The 14048-nt window shown below is 33.3% G+C and overlaps 1 protein-coding gene across 28 annotated transcripts in view; it reads right to left on the bottom strand.

The window, feature by feature from the left end:
* The window catches only part of LOC145292158 (uncharacterized), a 150914-nt gene that overhangs the window by 89625 nt on the left and 47241 nt on the right, over window positions 1-14048 (bottom strand). For all 28 annotated transcript variants that reach the window (XM_080138305.1, XM_080138298.1, XM_080138310.1 and 25 more), the window contains exons 2-6: window positions 10782-10933; window positions 5223-5315; window positions 2641-2751; window positions 1458-1815; window positions 1302-1329 (exon numbers count right to left, since the gene is read on the bottom strand). In XM_080138305.1, the coding sequence (XP_079994431.1) occupies window positions 1302-1329; window positions 1458-1815; window positions 2641-2751; window positions 5223-5315; window positions 10782-10901 (710 nt within the window). In that variant the 5' untranslated portion in view covers window positions 10902-10933. The remainder of the gene's footprint in view (window positions 1-1301; window positions 1330-1457; window positions 1816-2640; window positions 2752-5222; window positions 5316-10781; window positions 10934-14048) is intronic.

Below are 14048 nucleotides of genomic sequence, written 5' to 3'. Positions count from 1 at the left end.
AAAAAGGTAAATCTAGCCACATGCTATTGCAAAACACCAAACAAAATTGGAAACATGATAATTTTGTGTTCAACTGGGTTGCTTCTTTTTGTATACTTGCATATTTCTCAATGGACAATGCCGATGAATTTAATACTGAATCCATGAGAGACTCTGCATATTTGGTATTTAGCTTCTGAAAAGCGTAAACGAAAGTCCATGAATAAAGGCACCATAAAACATCAGTACGAAAACATTTGTTTTTATATTAACTTTTTTCTGGGCTGTAACTGCAATAAATTCTGTGCATAAAATCAAATCAATTGGTTTTTGGATAAAATTCAACTTTGATTTTTGTTCCAATGTCGATATACCAGTTAGTGATAACCTAAATGCCATGCACAATGAAAAAGAGGAAGTAAATCACTAGTGACCCACTGGGTCAATATTTGCTATAATACACACATACTGTATAATTGTTACTGACGTTTTAACAAGTTTCAATTTAAAAATAAAGCTAATTCAATGACAACATCCATTAAATATATATTTTGATAATTTGTTTTTATCCTCTATTACCGCACCCCTTATTTAAATAATTCACCTCTTTCCACTACTTCTTCTATTCTCCAATTGTGACACCATCCAGTATGCGTGGTAACAAATAATAAAATCCAGTATTAGTATATAAATGTGACAGAACAGACACCAGACATGGAACATTTTTGTAGGCTTTAAAGTATTGAGTGGTAAAATAGGGGGATATATTCAGAAATAGATGTATATAATATCAGCTAGGTTGAGCATAGCATACTGCATATTGGAAGTTATAATTGAGGAAATTAGCAAGTACAATTGACGAAACCGAAAATTGTAGCAACCAAGATAAGGAAAGTCCCGAAATTGTCTGTGTGTGCATTTGCATGTTTAGCTAAAAGTAAAAAAAAACAAAACAAAAAAACAAGACAAACACCCACAAAGTTGGTGTATTATTGATCAGTGTTGCCTTGGATGAATAATATCTAAAATTTAGAAAAACATTCTGAGCCAGGTTTCATCACCGAGATTAGTTTTTACAGTGTTATGTACTAATTGGAAGGAAAATGTTGATTCATTATTTGAGGAATATATTATTTAAAGTATTTGCATATGTGCCCAGCTAGAGAGGAATAGACTGGGATGAGAAGGCAGGGAGGAGAAAGAGAGGTAGAGGAATACAAGTTTTAGTAGAAATAGGTTATACTTTCCTGGACAATGTCGGGTAACCCCACTAGTGTAAATATATGCCTCAACTTAGAGAAAAGAAAAACACTGCTACTTACCGTGGTCCACGTCCTCTTCTGCCCAAACCTAAAATAAAGTTCAAAAACATTTAAAGCATTCATTTGTAAAATTTTGCAATTCAGATTTCAATAAGATTTCAGACTTAAAAAAAAAAAAAAAAAAAAATTTTTTAAATAAAAAAGATTACTAGATACCTCGTCCTCGTCCTCTTCCAAAACTGCGATCTCGTCCACCTCCTTCCTCATTACTTTCTTCTTCATTTTCTTTATTTTCTCTGAAGTCCCCTCGGTCACGTCCTCTACCACGGGCATGACGGGGAGGAAGGGGTCCACTTCGCCGACCACGCCTGTGTCCATAATCAGCTTTATCGGCTGAACGGGGTTCACGATCTTTGCTACGCTCTCTTGTGTCCGACCTGTTTTCATTAATGTGATTGGATACGGCCTCAGATTTCTGATTTGAGGAAGCAGCAGCAGCAGCGGCAGCAGCAGACGCAGCAGCGGCAGCAGTATTTGTACGTTTTTTTTTCTTACCAGACTCTTTCCACTCACCCTTAAAGAGAGAGAGAGAAAAAAAAATAAAAATAAAAAAAAACAAATAAAAAAAAAAAACAAGAAAACATGGTTGTGAATTTTAAAGGAATTGGAGCAAAAATTATTGAAATAGATCCAAAAAGTTTATATAATTAAGGAATCAATAGAATTTTAATGTAAAAGAAAAAATATGCATTTACAGTGATGCCTCAAAAGAAATGTATCAACTCCATTCAATGTGCCAGCTTTTTAACCATCAGTTGAGGTCCAACAGAATATAGGCCATTGTTGAAATGGTTTGCTCCCTGTTGACTGGGGTATGGTTTTGGTCTTGTGCAATTCTAGAGGGTCCACTCTTCCAAGCTTTGCCTTCTCCTATTGAGGAATGCCAACGGTGCTGCCCAGGCATTTTTTTCAGGTCAGAGTGCATTTCCTCTAGGGTGTGGCTTTTCAGATACCACTTGATTTTTGTATCACATCATCCCGCAGGGGAGGGAGTTAAATAACTTCTACAAGGGCCTTTAACAAACAGGTTTAGAAGTCTACATAAAATTTTACCAGATATGCTCTTAACTGGAGAATAGAAAAAAAAAAAAAAAACTATTTTCGGCTGATTTTTTTTCTTCTTCAATGCATCCTAAATGGTTTCAAAATTGATAACTTTTTACATAAGGGAGTGGTCAGTTATATTGAGGAGGCGTCTGCAATATATATGCAAGTTTTAATTTAAAAAAACATTTTTTTTAACCACCACAGACAATGATTACAAACCTGTATAGCAAATTTTTAGCAAATTCAATTAGCTATATTAAAAAAAATCTGAGTTAATAAAAATGGAATTTACCTGGTCATTTTCACCTTCAAGAAGCATAATGACAGCTTTCTCTGGATCAAACTCTGCATCATGCAAAGCTACTGCTGCTTCATCATAACTTTTGCCAGTCGCTTCCATAACCTGCACATGAGAAAGGATGAAAGTGAGGAAAAAAAAATGTCATTAAGTTTTTTTTTTTTTGTATTCTACATGTAAAATAGAATAGTAAGCAACCTGTATTTTAAAATAACATTTCATGGAAGTGTTGGTTATAAACCTGCAAAAATTCTTGTGGTTAAGAGACAAGGATTTGCTAGTAAGACTATTTTAAAAATCAGTTTTAATTCTTTTAAGTGCAGTAAAATTTTTGTTCACATTACACTAAAATTTCTGCATGTTGGTACAGTTGGGGAAACAGGTAGCATGAAGGGAATTCTAAAAGGCAAGCAATCGAAGGAAAGGAGCTATTAGAGTAACAAGTTTTCCAACATACAAGAACCTATTTTGTGAAAGGGAAAGATTTAGTCCAGTCAAGGTATTTATGATGTACAAATGAGGTAATTCTGTAAGAACACATTTTTATGGAAATATTCGTAAAACAAGCACAGGGATGCAACATCACACTAATGAGACAAGAGCAGAGTGCAGAACATATCAAGTTCGAGATTCTTTTTTTGCACTCTAAGAGGTAAGTGATTGGTAAACTAGTCCAAATGTGGAAACAATACTCCATGCATGGGTAAAGGGTGACTTTATAGAAGTGTATAGAATATCAGACACATTACAGTAAGGTTACTTTTCTGCAGTAAAATTTTACAAGATAAAGACTTTATCTTTGCCTAAATTTATCTAAGTCACTCACTTATTCCTTTAATTTTCAAATCTCTTAATTATAAATTACTACCAGGAGCTGTATCCCAAGTGCCCCCCACCGTCGTGAGGGTAGAGAGAGAATATAAAAATGATTTAATTGAATCTGTTCTGGCTTTGCGTCATTTCCACTGAGCAATGCTGGTACACAAGTCCTGCTAGTTATAATACATTGAATAATACCAAGTATATAAATGATCAATAAGAACATTCATTTAAGATGAGAGAAGGATGTAGTTTGCTTGAAGCATTGTGCGTAGTGTGAAAGGAGTTGTGTTTGAAGGCTATATCAATGCGGTTAGTAGGATACACCGTGGACACGAGTTAGTATATCTAGAAAAGTGAAATTGTCTGTGTTTTATAAATTTGAAGCAAACGATGCTGTGAAAGGGATTGTGTTTGAAGGCTATATCAATACGGTTCGTAAGAAACACTGAACACTAGTTAGCATATAAAAGAATGACAATATTGGAAGAAATTTTCAATCATTACGTTTATTTGCCAACATAATGTTTCTTTCAACATGGTAGGTGTTGATACTCCTCATTTTCGTATTGTTGAGAATTATTGTAGCTTTCTTTTAATGTATATAAATGATTAATTTTTGCGTATTATGCTTAAAGTGTGCATTCGAAAGGTTAATGACCACTGAATTGGTGTCGTGCAATATCCAGTTTGGGTAAAGTGAACAGTATAAGAGAGATTATTTTTCCCCCTGAAGAAAATTAGGGACATCAACACCTAAAATCTTGTACAACACATTATGTTGGCAAAGAAACGTAATATAATTAAAAATTATAGAAAATTTCTTACATTGTCATTCTCATATGCCAAACCACATTGATGTAGCCTTCAAACAACTCTTCACATTTATTTAAAATATTACAACCACTCCCATGCTCGAGTGTAATCATGTACTGGTTTCAATGTAAGTATTACAACAAATAAATTATTGTCAGCAAAACATTCATTTCAATGAAATCTTGAAATAAATTTGAAACTTTATAATGGTTGCTTGCTTGAGACATTAACTTAAGACACAAAATAAACATTAGAATAAATGTGTAATTATTTACTTCAGGGGTTGAAAAGAACATGTACTTATTTTATGTATATATTTTTTTTATTGCATCTGCCAAGATGGGAGATTACTTTCCATAGAGTTTGTTTGTGCACAGCTTCACGTTCTCAATCATCATACAATTTAGTCAGTGTGTTCAGGCTATCATTATGTTAATAGGCATATTTATTAGATTAAGCAAGATTTGTTTTAAGGAATATCAAGACTTTGATTAAATATCAAATCCAGTCATTTGGATAAAATTTTACGCTTAAATTCTATGTTGCCATATTTTTTAAGGTGTAAATGGTTTTTAGTTTAATAGGTGTATAATTTGTAAAATAATCTCGATAACAAGTCCTATTTAATTCATAGATGAGATCCTAACGGGTTCTAGTACTCAGAGTCAGTGGACTAGAGAATAATAACTACAAGGTTATCCCAACTCCCAAATCAAGGTCCCACCATCGGATGCACTTTAAGGCCATATCAAAGAACATATCAGATTAAAATGAAGTGTAACACTGTTTATAAAAAAAGTAAAAGATTTCAGTAATTTAAAAGTCCTAATGAAAGGGCACATTTGAAGCATTAATTCATAAACATGTAGCAACAGGGTAGCGATATTTTCAGTGGGCAACCATGCAGAATAGCGAAACGGATGTGACAAGACAGCTTTTACCTGTTCAATCTTCTCGATCTTTCGGTTAGCTGGATCCTCATTTTCAGCTCGGTCATTAATCATCTGAGCAATGCGGATCTGCTCTGGGGTTGGCTGAAATTAAAATGAAAATTATAAAGAAAACAACAAGAACACATACACAATCATAAGTACCCTAATTACAAAAAAGATCATTTATAGATAGTTTAGTGTATTCACAGATTCATTAATAATAAAGCTAAGATGATTGATAAATACTTTGTTTAAAGAATTTTAATTCATTTAAAATTACAATAATTTCCATTTTAGAAGATTTTTTTTTATTACTAAAGGGAGTCACCACTGATCAAGGTCCAAAGGCCATTCAAGGATAAGGGTTAAATAGATAGAATAAATAATTATTTCTACACCAATGTAGAAAAAAATATAGTCATGTATGAAAAATAATTTTTTTTTTTTTTTAATGCAAATGCTACAACTGTACCAATGTTATTGTCTGTTTGGGCTTTTTCATAACTTTATATTATATATATATATATATATATATATATATATATATATATAATTTAAATTTCTGGTTTCATACAATTCTTTAAGGAATTTCTGGATAGTTATCTTGAAATGTATATAAACTGTGCCTAAAGATTATATGCAAGTTATGAATTAAAGAATTGTGTCCTATTACGAGGATTAAATTCTACTCAATATTATTAGAGATATGTGACGTAGTCATTACACTAGAATCGTATTCGTTACAGTTCAAACCGCTCGGAAAACCCCATACCGTCTGATACGGTCGAAAAAAAAAAAAACAAACAAAAATAAATAAATCCGACTGCTTTTTTTTTTGCTTTAGCATTTTGTCTGCCATGAAATCAACAGAACCTTGCCATTTCGATACCAGCTTAAAAGTCTCTGGCCGCCATAACAAGGTCATATGTGCATCTCACTCAGCACTCATTTTTCTTTCTCTCCTCCACCACATGCCAACCATAGCTAGCCATTTCTCGTCTTCAACTTTACACATCCATCTTCCGCTGTACGCACTTTGCTTCCTTCTCTCACCATGTGAAAAACATGAAAGGGTTCTAGAGTAAATTTGTCAATTTCTTAAAAGGAAAAACAAAAAATTATTTTAAATAGATGTTAGCACCAAATAAGCAGCTCATAGAATTTATTGAACAAATGCTCCTTCCTCTCCTTTTTTCCTATAACTCTTAGCAGCTTAACATCTGAAGTTAGATTTGCAATTTTAGCAACTGGTAAGTTTTTGCAGCAACTTTAACTGCCTTCCAGAGATGAGCTGCTGCTGAATTACTTTCCATTAGAAAAAATTTCAAAGATGCTCTCCAGGTTCTCAATGGAATTCAAGTCACATCTATTTGAAGGCCAGTGCATGAGTGAATCAACAAATCCCTTTCCTTTCAACCAGGATTTGGTCAACTTTGATGCATGACTTTGGATGAAGATGATAGATGTTTAGCTAAAAGTGTCTCAAGTTACGTTGCTTGCAAACACATCCTCAAACTCATCCATCATTCCCGTCAAGGGTGATCCTTCAGTAATAAAGGACACTTTACTGAAATCAGTTATGTATTTTTTTTACCCACTGCAATCTTTTTTCTTTGTTAAAATGAGTTTATTTGATTTTTTTTTTTTTACATCAAACTTGCTATATGCTTTACACCATAGGAGCTCCAACAGCCTGAAATATGAACACACTTGACACATTTGGGTTTTTTAATTTGATATATGATAGATCTCACTTTGTTAAATTTCTGAATTCAGGACACGACTTTTTTTCCTTGACTGAATTCACATTTGTCCAATGACTCCTTTTCAAATCTTTAGAAATTTGAGGCGAAAGCTTTCCTTCATTAATTTCTATGATTATATAATTCTTTTCATTCATTCTGAATTCATTTTTACAAGCTACAATACTAAATTCTAGTTATTTTTTTTTATTAGAATCCGTTGAGATGAGTAATTTGTGTACTTATTTATTTGTGAACCGTTATCCTCATCTTCATAGTTGTTGAGTTGGCCGAAATATGCTGAAACAACTATGAAGATTAGGATAACAGTCTGCAAATAAATACATAAATCCTGGTTCTTGCAAATAATCTCTTGACACTGCAAATTGCTATCATTACTTAAACAAAAAAAAAAAAAAAAAGAAAAAAGAAATACTAAATATGAAACTGAAAATTAGGACTTGATATCTTTTATGCTTACTTGCTATACATAATAGTACAAAATTATTTTATTTGATAACACATATCTATAAATTCTATATAAAATATTTGACAATATCCCTTTAGCATACAATATATAGAAGCAGCTGATATGTCTCAGCATCAGTGCCAAGCTTCAGTTTGAAATGGCATCATTGATAGACATGCACATTGAACTACATTTGACTAATCTTATTTTTAAATATACACAAAGTTTCCCTATAAGAGAGTGGCTTTGTCTGTTTGTCAGTCACACTTGAATTTAAAATATAAATATTAAACAGATTGAATGAACAAAGCTTAATATCAATTCTGGTTAATTTTTGACACTACCTAACATGATTCTGTATAAACTGATTAAAAGTTAAATTCTCAATATTATTTTTGTTTTGGATCTCAATACCCTATATCACATGATATCACACAAAATGATCAACTATTGTTTAAATACATTTAATATATTTAAAAATACCACAATAAATGTGAAATAAATATCAGTCCTGGCATTTACATCCAGGGTGAAAATTATTTCAGTATTATGTTTACAAGTTATCTCCCCTAGGAAAAGGTGTTATTTAAAATAAATAAAATGACTAACAGAACAAGAGCATGCTATCTATTGTGGATTAAATAAAGAGTTCTGTTCGTAATTCCATGCAGATTCCTAGAGTTCAAAGTAAACATGAAGGTTGGAGGTTTAATTGGCTGAAACATTGTGAGAATAACAGAATAATATTCAAGATAAGAACAGTCATTTCTTTTCTATCAGCTTGAATCAGTTTGGCTATTGCCACCATCCTCCAATAAATAAATTAAAAAAATAAAAAAAAACATAAAAAAAAAATTTCTCAAACATGGACCTAAAACAGGCCCATGAAAAGTGTGCCTAGAAAAACTATCCTTTATATACTGTGATCCAAATTTATGCCTAAGCAATTAATGAATGCACACTACCACGAATTGACCATGGTCATGACCTTTGCTGAGGTCTTCTTGGAACCCTAGAGAAATAACTAGGAGTGCACTGGACAAGTACTTCATCTACTTTTGTTTATCAGTCCTTGATGAAGTGACAAAAACCCGCAGAAATGGGGCTCAACGGGAGATTCTTTATATGAATGATATAGTTATCAGTGCATCCAGTGCAACAGAAGTAAATACCACATTTTACAGATGGAAATCAGCATTTAAATAGGAAGGTTTCAAGATTAATATGACAAAAAGTATATCTCATGCTAAAGAGATGATATCTGTATAAGACAGATACTCATGCGATATCTGTAAGTTTGGACTGGCTCAAACTCCATCAAATGCAGAACATGTAATAACTTTACTCTTGTATGTCTGTAAAACAGAGTCAACAAAATATCAAAGTGACACAATCCTGACTGCAGTGCATCAAATGGAGAAAATTGCTGCTTCAATTAGTCTCAATGTGAAAGAATGTCATGACATACTAACTGATATGGCCATGTCACCCACCAGCAATCATTTAAAATGCTCTAAAGTGTTTTCCACATTAATGTCAATGGCCAAAAGTCATATAGGTCACTCATAATATGGAGGGATCAGTTGATGATAATCTGATCCTGGCACAAGCGAAATAGCAACAGACAGGAAAAGTTGGAAATCACAAGCATGAGACAAATACGAAAGATGAAATAATTCTCTGCAAACCTTAGATGTACATGAAAACTAATAAGTTTTTGAAGAAACAATACTGAAGTTATATTTTTTCTTAGAAATTTTTTTTTATAAGTTTCAGGAGTCAATTTATGCTTTCATAAGTTTTGTTGGAGTATTATTTAAGTAGTGCAAGAGTTATTGAAAATTATTTGCTTGGAGAAGAACCTCTACAATTACCTAGACATAATATAATTTACAAAAATTATATTTAATGAATGTTGTGACTCCACACGAGGGGCGTGCAATTAGTAATGCTCCTGACCCACTTCCAGTTGTCTAATCTAGCTGAAACTTTGCATGTGCAATGATTTATATCTCTGTGGGTTATGTGGCAAATTACAGCTCTGAACTAATTGTGGTTTCTGTTTTACAGGTGTTTGAACAGAGTCAGGTGTGAAATGGAGCTTGTTGAATGTCGAGCAGTGATCCGGTTTTTGTATTTGAAAGGACATCCACCACAGGAGACTTGATGAAATAAAAGAAACTTATGGTGATAATGCCCCATCATATGACCTTGTAAAACGCTAGCATCATGAATTCAAACATGGCCAGAAGTCTGTGGAAACAGCTCCTAGACTGGAACTTGAGACTTAAAATTTTAGATGTAGGTTACTTGGACATGGATCAAACTTTTTAATTTGATTTGAGCCCAAAACAAATGTTAAGGGCTCAAAATTGGGGTCAAAGTTAAAAAAATTTGACCTCTGCGGTCTACCAAATTACTCAGTCAATTTTTGGTTTAAACATTTGAAATTTTACAAAGTGTTTTCAGACATAGGACAAGCTTTTTAAATCTGGTTTTGGCCAAAAATTTAGCTGCTAAGGGGTCAACGTTCAAAATATTTGACCCTTGCTGTATCTAGGAAATGATTCAGCCAAAAGCCTTTTTAATCAATTTGAGTGAAAATTTGGCTGCGCAGACTGTACCAAACTCCTCCGCCAATTTGGGTCTAAACAATTGAAATTTTAGATGTAGGTTACCTGGACACGAGTCAAACTTTTTTAATATATATATATATATATATATGCACAAAGTTATGAACAGTATATAGGTTCCGAGCAAAGCCAGGTTGAACTGCTAGTTTAACATAAAATGTTAATATTTTAAAGAACTCTTCTAATTTTCTTTAAACAGCTGTTCTATACATAGTGTATAAAAGGAATTACCAGGCAAAATATCTGTAAAAAAATCATGTTACAAAACATTAAAATTAATATTTGAATACATGTTATGTCTAAATGATCTTGCATCTTTATTTCATAAGACATCCTATCAATTTTATTGCAAAACACTTTTTCAATGACATTTCTTAATTGAATTCTCCCCCATAATATAAGTATTTTCTTAAAACAAATTTAGACTTCCAGACAGTACCGGAGATACAGCTAGTCCATAAAATCAACTTTTAAAAATGAGAAAATCAGAACCTTTTGTGTTAAGGGAAACATGTTGCAACAGGTTTCAACACTGAACAACTCAGTTCTATGCCATATAGGATAGGAACAAGCCTTTCAAAAACTGGGGAATTTAAGATTTGCCTAGGGGGGGGGGGGTTAAAGGCATAATAAATGTGCACCATATCATGAAATAAATTTATACACAATGTTTGGGGAACAAAAAGATTTTTAAAAAATCAAACTGTCAACATGAAGCACTTACCTGTACCTTAGGAGGGCCATCAATTTTCATTGCGTTCTGTGCTTGTGTTGCAGTTTTAGACGACTTCTCTTTGCTAGACCTACTGTTGGCACGCGAAGTGCTCAAGGCTGTACTCATCATACACACTTATATACAACACTTATATACAAAACCTAAAAAGGAGAAAAATTTAGAAAAAGTTAAAAAAAAACTTACAGAAAATTAGCCATTTCAATAGAAAATAAAAAGTTGACATTTTCAATTTAAGGAAATATAAATAAATTTGAAATAAAATCCAGTCAAAATTGATATTTTTATTTATTTTTTTTACTGTATATGTCTTATACATGGCTGTACAGCAAGACTGAAATCCAAATTTATAATACCATTTTGTCTATCTTTAAATGTCACCTATTTAAAGTACATTCTAATTTTAAATAATTGTAGTCATTTAATACAATGATCAAATTAACAATACACGTGAAAAAACTGAAATTGCTTAAAATATCTCAATGGCATACATAGAAAGAGCTTGATGATCTAAGAAATAATCTTTAAAAAATTTTTAAATCTAACTAAAATTAAGGAAATTATGACTATCTTTGTGCCTTGCACATTGAGATTCAGTAAAAATGCTATATTTTTGTTAAAACACAAGATTAAATAATGTAATTTGCCATGTGAATGTACTTTTGTGCAAGGAATCCGAATATGGCATTGAAAATCTCCAGAAATTAATAGTTTTCAAGTCATCTGCAGTAAATGCACATGTGTTGCAATACCATAAAACTTCCATTCATCCATTAGAACTTAAAGTTGAATTGTAATGTATTTTATGGACAAAAAAAACTGAAATCTAATACTAGGACTGTTAAAAATGAGTATTGCAAGCCCCCACCCGCTTCCCCAGAATGTAGTTTATTTGCAACTATTTCTTTGGTATGTTTACATTATACCTTGTAAAACTAATGTAAAAATGAATAAAATAAAAATGAATAAGTTTTAGAAGAAATTTGTCAATTTCTTAAGAGAAAAACAAAATTGTCTACAATATATATCTAAGGCTTTTGACAGGGTATGACATGAAGGTCTTCTCAGGAAAATCAGATCATATGGTATCACTGGAAGAATACATGACAGTTAAATCCTTCTTAGATAAGAGAAAAATCCAGGTTGTCCTCGACAGTCGTACATCTAAACAATGATATAAATGCGGGAGTGCCTCAGAGGTCTATCCTGGAACCTCTTTTATTCCTAATATTCATAAATGACCTCCCCACACTATAACAGACACGACAGGAAAACAAATGAACACATATCTAAAGAAATGGCAGAAGCACTAGAGGATGATCTCCGATCTGTAGTGGAATGGGGACATAAAATGGATGGTCACATTCAATGCTGCCAAGAATAAACTCGTTTCCTTCAATAATTACAAGAAACCTTCTCTACCACCAATAGCAATGGCCAATGACTATCTGAAAGTACATCCTTTAAACTCCTTGGCCTAATGCTCTCAGGAAACAGGAGTTGGAACAATTACATAGAGAGTATCGCCAGGACCGCTGCAAAGAAAGTAGGTTCTCTCTACCGTGCTAGAAAGATACTAACGCCCGAAAGTATCGTATACCTCTATAAGGCCACCATTCGCCCATGTATGGAGTATTGTTCTCATATTTGGGCTGGTACATCGACCACTACTCTCTCGCTCCTAGACAAGGTTCAAGAGAGTCGCCAATCTGATAGGTCCTGAACTGTCATCTAAACTTCAGCCCCTGTCCCATCGATGAAATGTTGCATCCCTCTGCCTTTTCTACAAGTACTTTAACGGTGAATGCTCTGACGAACTGCAAGCACTTGTGCCCCCTCGACGTCAATACCCCCGACAAGCAGCTAAATCCCACCCCTTCACAGTAGAGATCCCTAGATGTAAGAGAACCTTCTACTCCAGTAGTTTCTTCCCCAGGACAGCTAGACTTTGGAATTCCCTGCCAGGTCTCTGCTTCCAACTGTACTGACATGCAGAAGTTCAAGTGCAACGTGAACCGACATCTTGCTGCTCAACTCCCTACACAGTACCCCTGATGCCTATGTCCCTAATAGTAGCCCCCTACAACAAAGTGGACATATGCCTTGTTAGGGGGGTAAAAATGTATTTAAAAAAAAAAAAAAAAAAAAAAAAAAATCTCACCCGTTTAAAATGTAGGTAGGTATGTATGTTTGTATGCCTGCCTAAAACTTTCGACAGAGGTGACGGATTTTCACAAGATCAGTATTGTTTTGAAGCTCGACTCTTTGGACAACATATCAAAAAATTGGCTAAAATCAATAACTCCTTCACCCTCAACTGGACACTTTTCTACAAGGAGGGGGTCGCTTTTTTCGCTGATATTTTCAAAAGTCATCCTCTCTTTTTGATTGACTAGTCTTAATTTAAACCTATATCACTTCTGGCTTGGCAATGGGCGCAACAGCAAAGACACACCCCTACACACACACACACGTTCTTTTCCGTCTTTGCAGTACAGGTTCGAACCTGCCTATTCCCACTTTTTTTTTTTTTTTTTTTGCTCAACACATCTCCAAACACCCGGGCAACACCAAGCACCTAGGCTAGTTTTAAATAAAAGATTAACAAATAAGAATCTCCTAGAATTTATTGAACACGCTCAATATCAATAATCCCCACGCCGCCCCGTTGGCATTTAAAAAATTGTCTCAAGTCATGTTGCTTGCAAACTCATCCATCAGGCCCATAGAATGTGATCCTTCATTAGTCTGTAAAAAGCACTTTACTCAAATCAGCTTTCATGTATTTTTTACCCACTCCAATATTCTTTCCTTATGTTTTTTTTTTTTTTTTTTAGTTTCTTTATTCGATTTTTTACATCAGCAAACTTCCTTAATGCTTTACACCTTGTTTCCCTTGACATCAGAAAGCTCCAATAGCCTCAAATATGAACGCATTTTTTCTCATTTTGTTAAATTTCTGAATTTAGCACAAGACTTTATATATAAACACTGAAAAACTTGGCAGAATTTAAAAAATTAATATTTAAATGTAAAATAATTTTACATTTTAGAGCCATTTTAATGTTTTAAGGCAGTTAACCATTTATTTCCAATGGGAAAATAAATCCTGCAAGTTTGTTTGTTTTTTTTTAAAAGAAAATTATGTGCAGTTTTAAGAGTGTCTTTGTAGGGAAAGGCTTTCCGTTCAGACTTCGAGTTAGTGGTAGGGCAATTATGTGTGAACAACCAAAAACCTTTGCAGAAAGAAAGAAAAAA

Source organism: Euprymna scolopes, chromosome 13 (assembly GCF_053919585.1).
Source record: "Euprymna scolopes isolate OS-2025 chromosome 13, ASM5391958v1, whole genome shotgun sequence".
Taxonomy (NCBI): Eukaryota; Metazoa; Mollusca; class Cephalopoda; order Sepiida; family Sepiolidae; genus Euprymna; species Euprymna scolopes.
The sequence above is the reverse complement of the archived record's forward strand: the minus strand, read 5'-3'. Positions and strand labels throughout refer to the sequence as shown.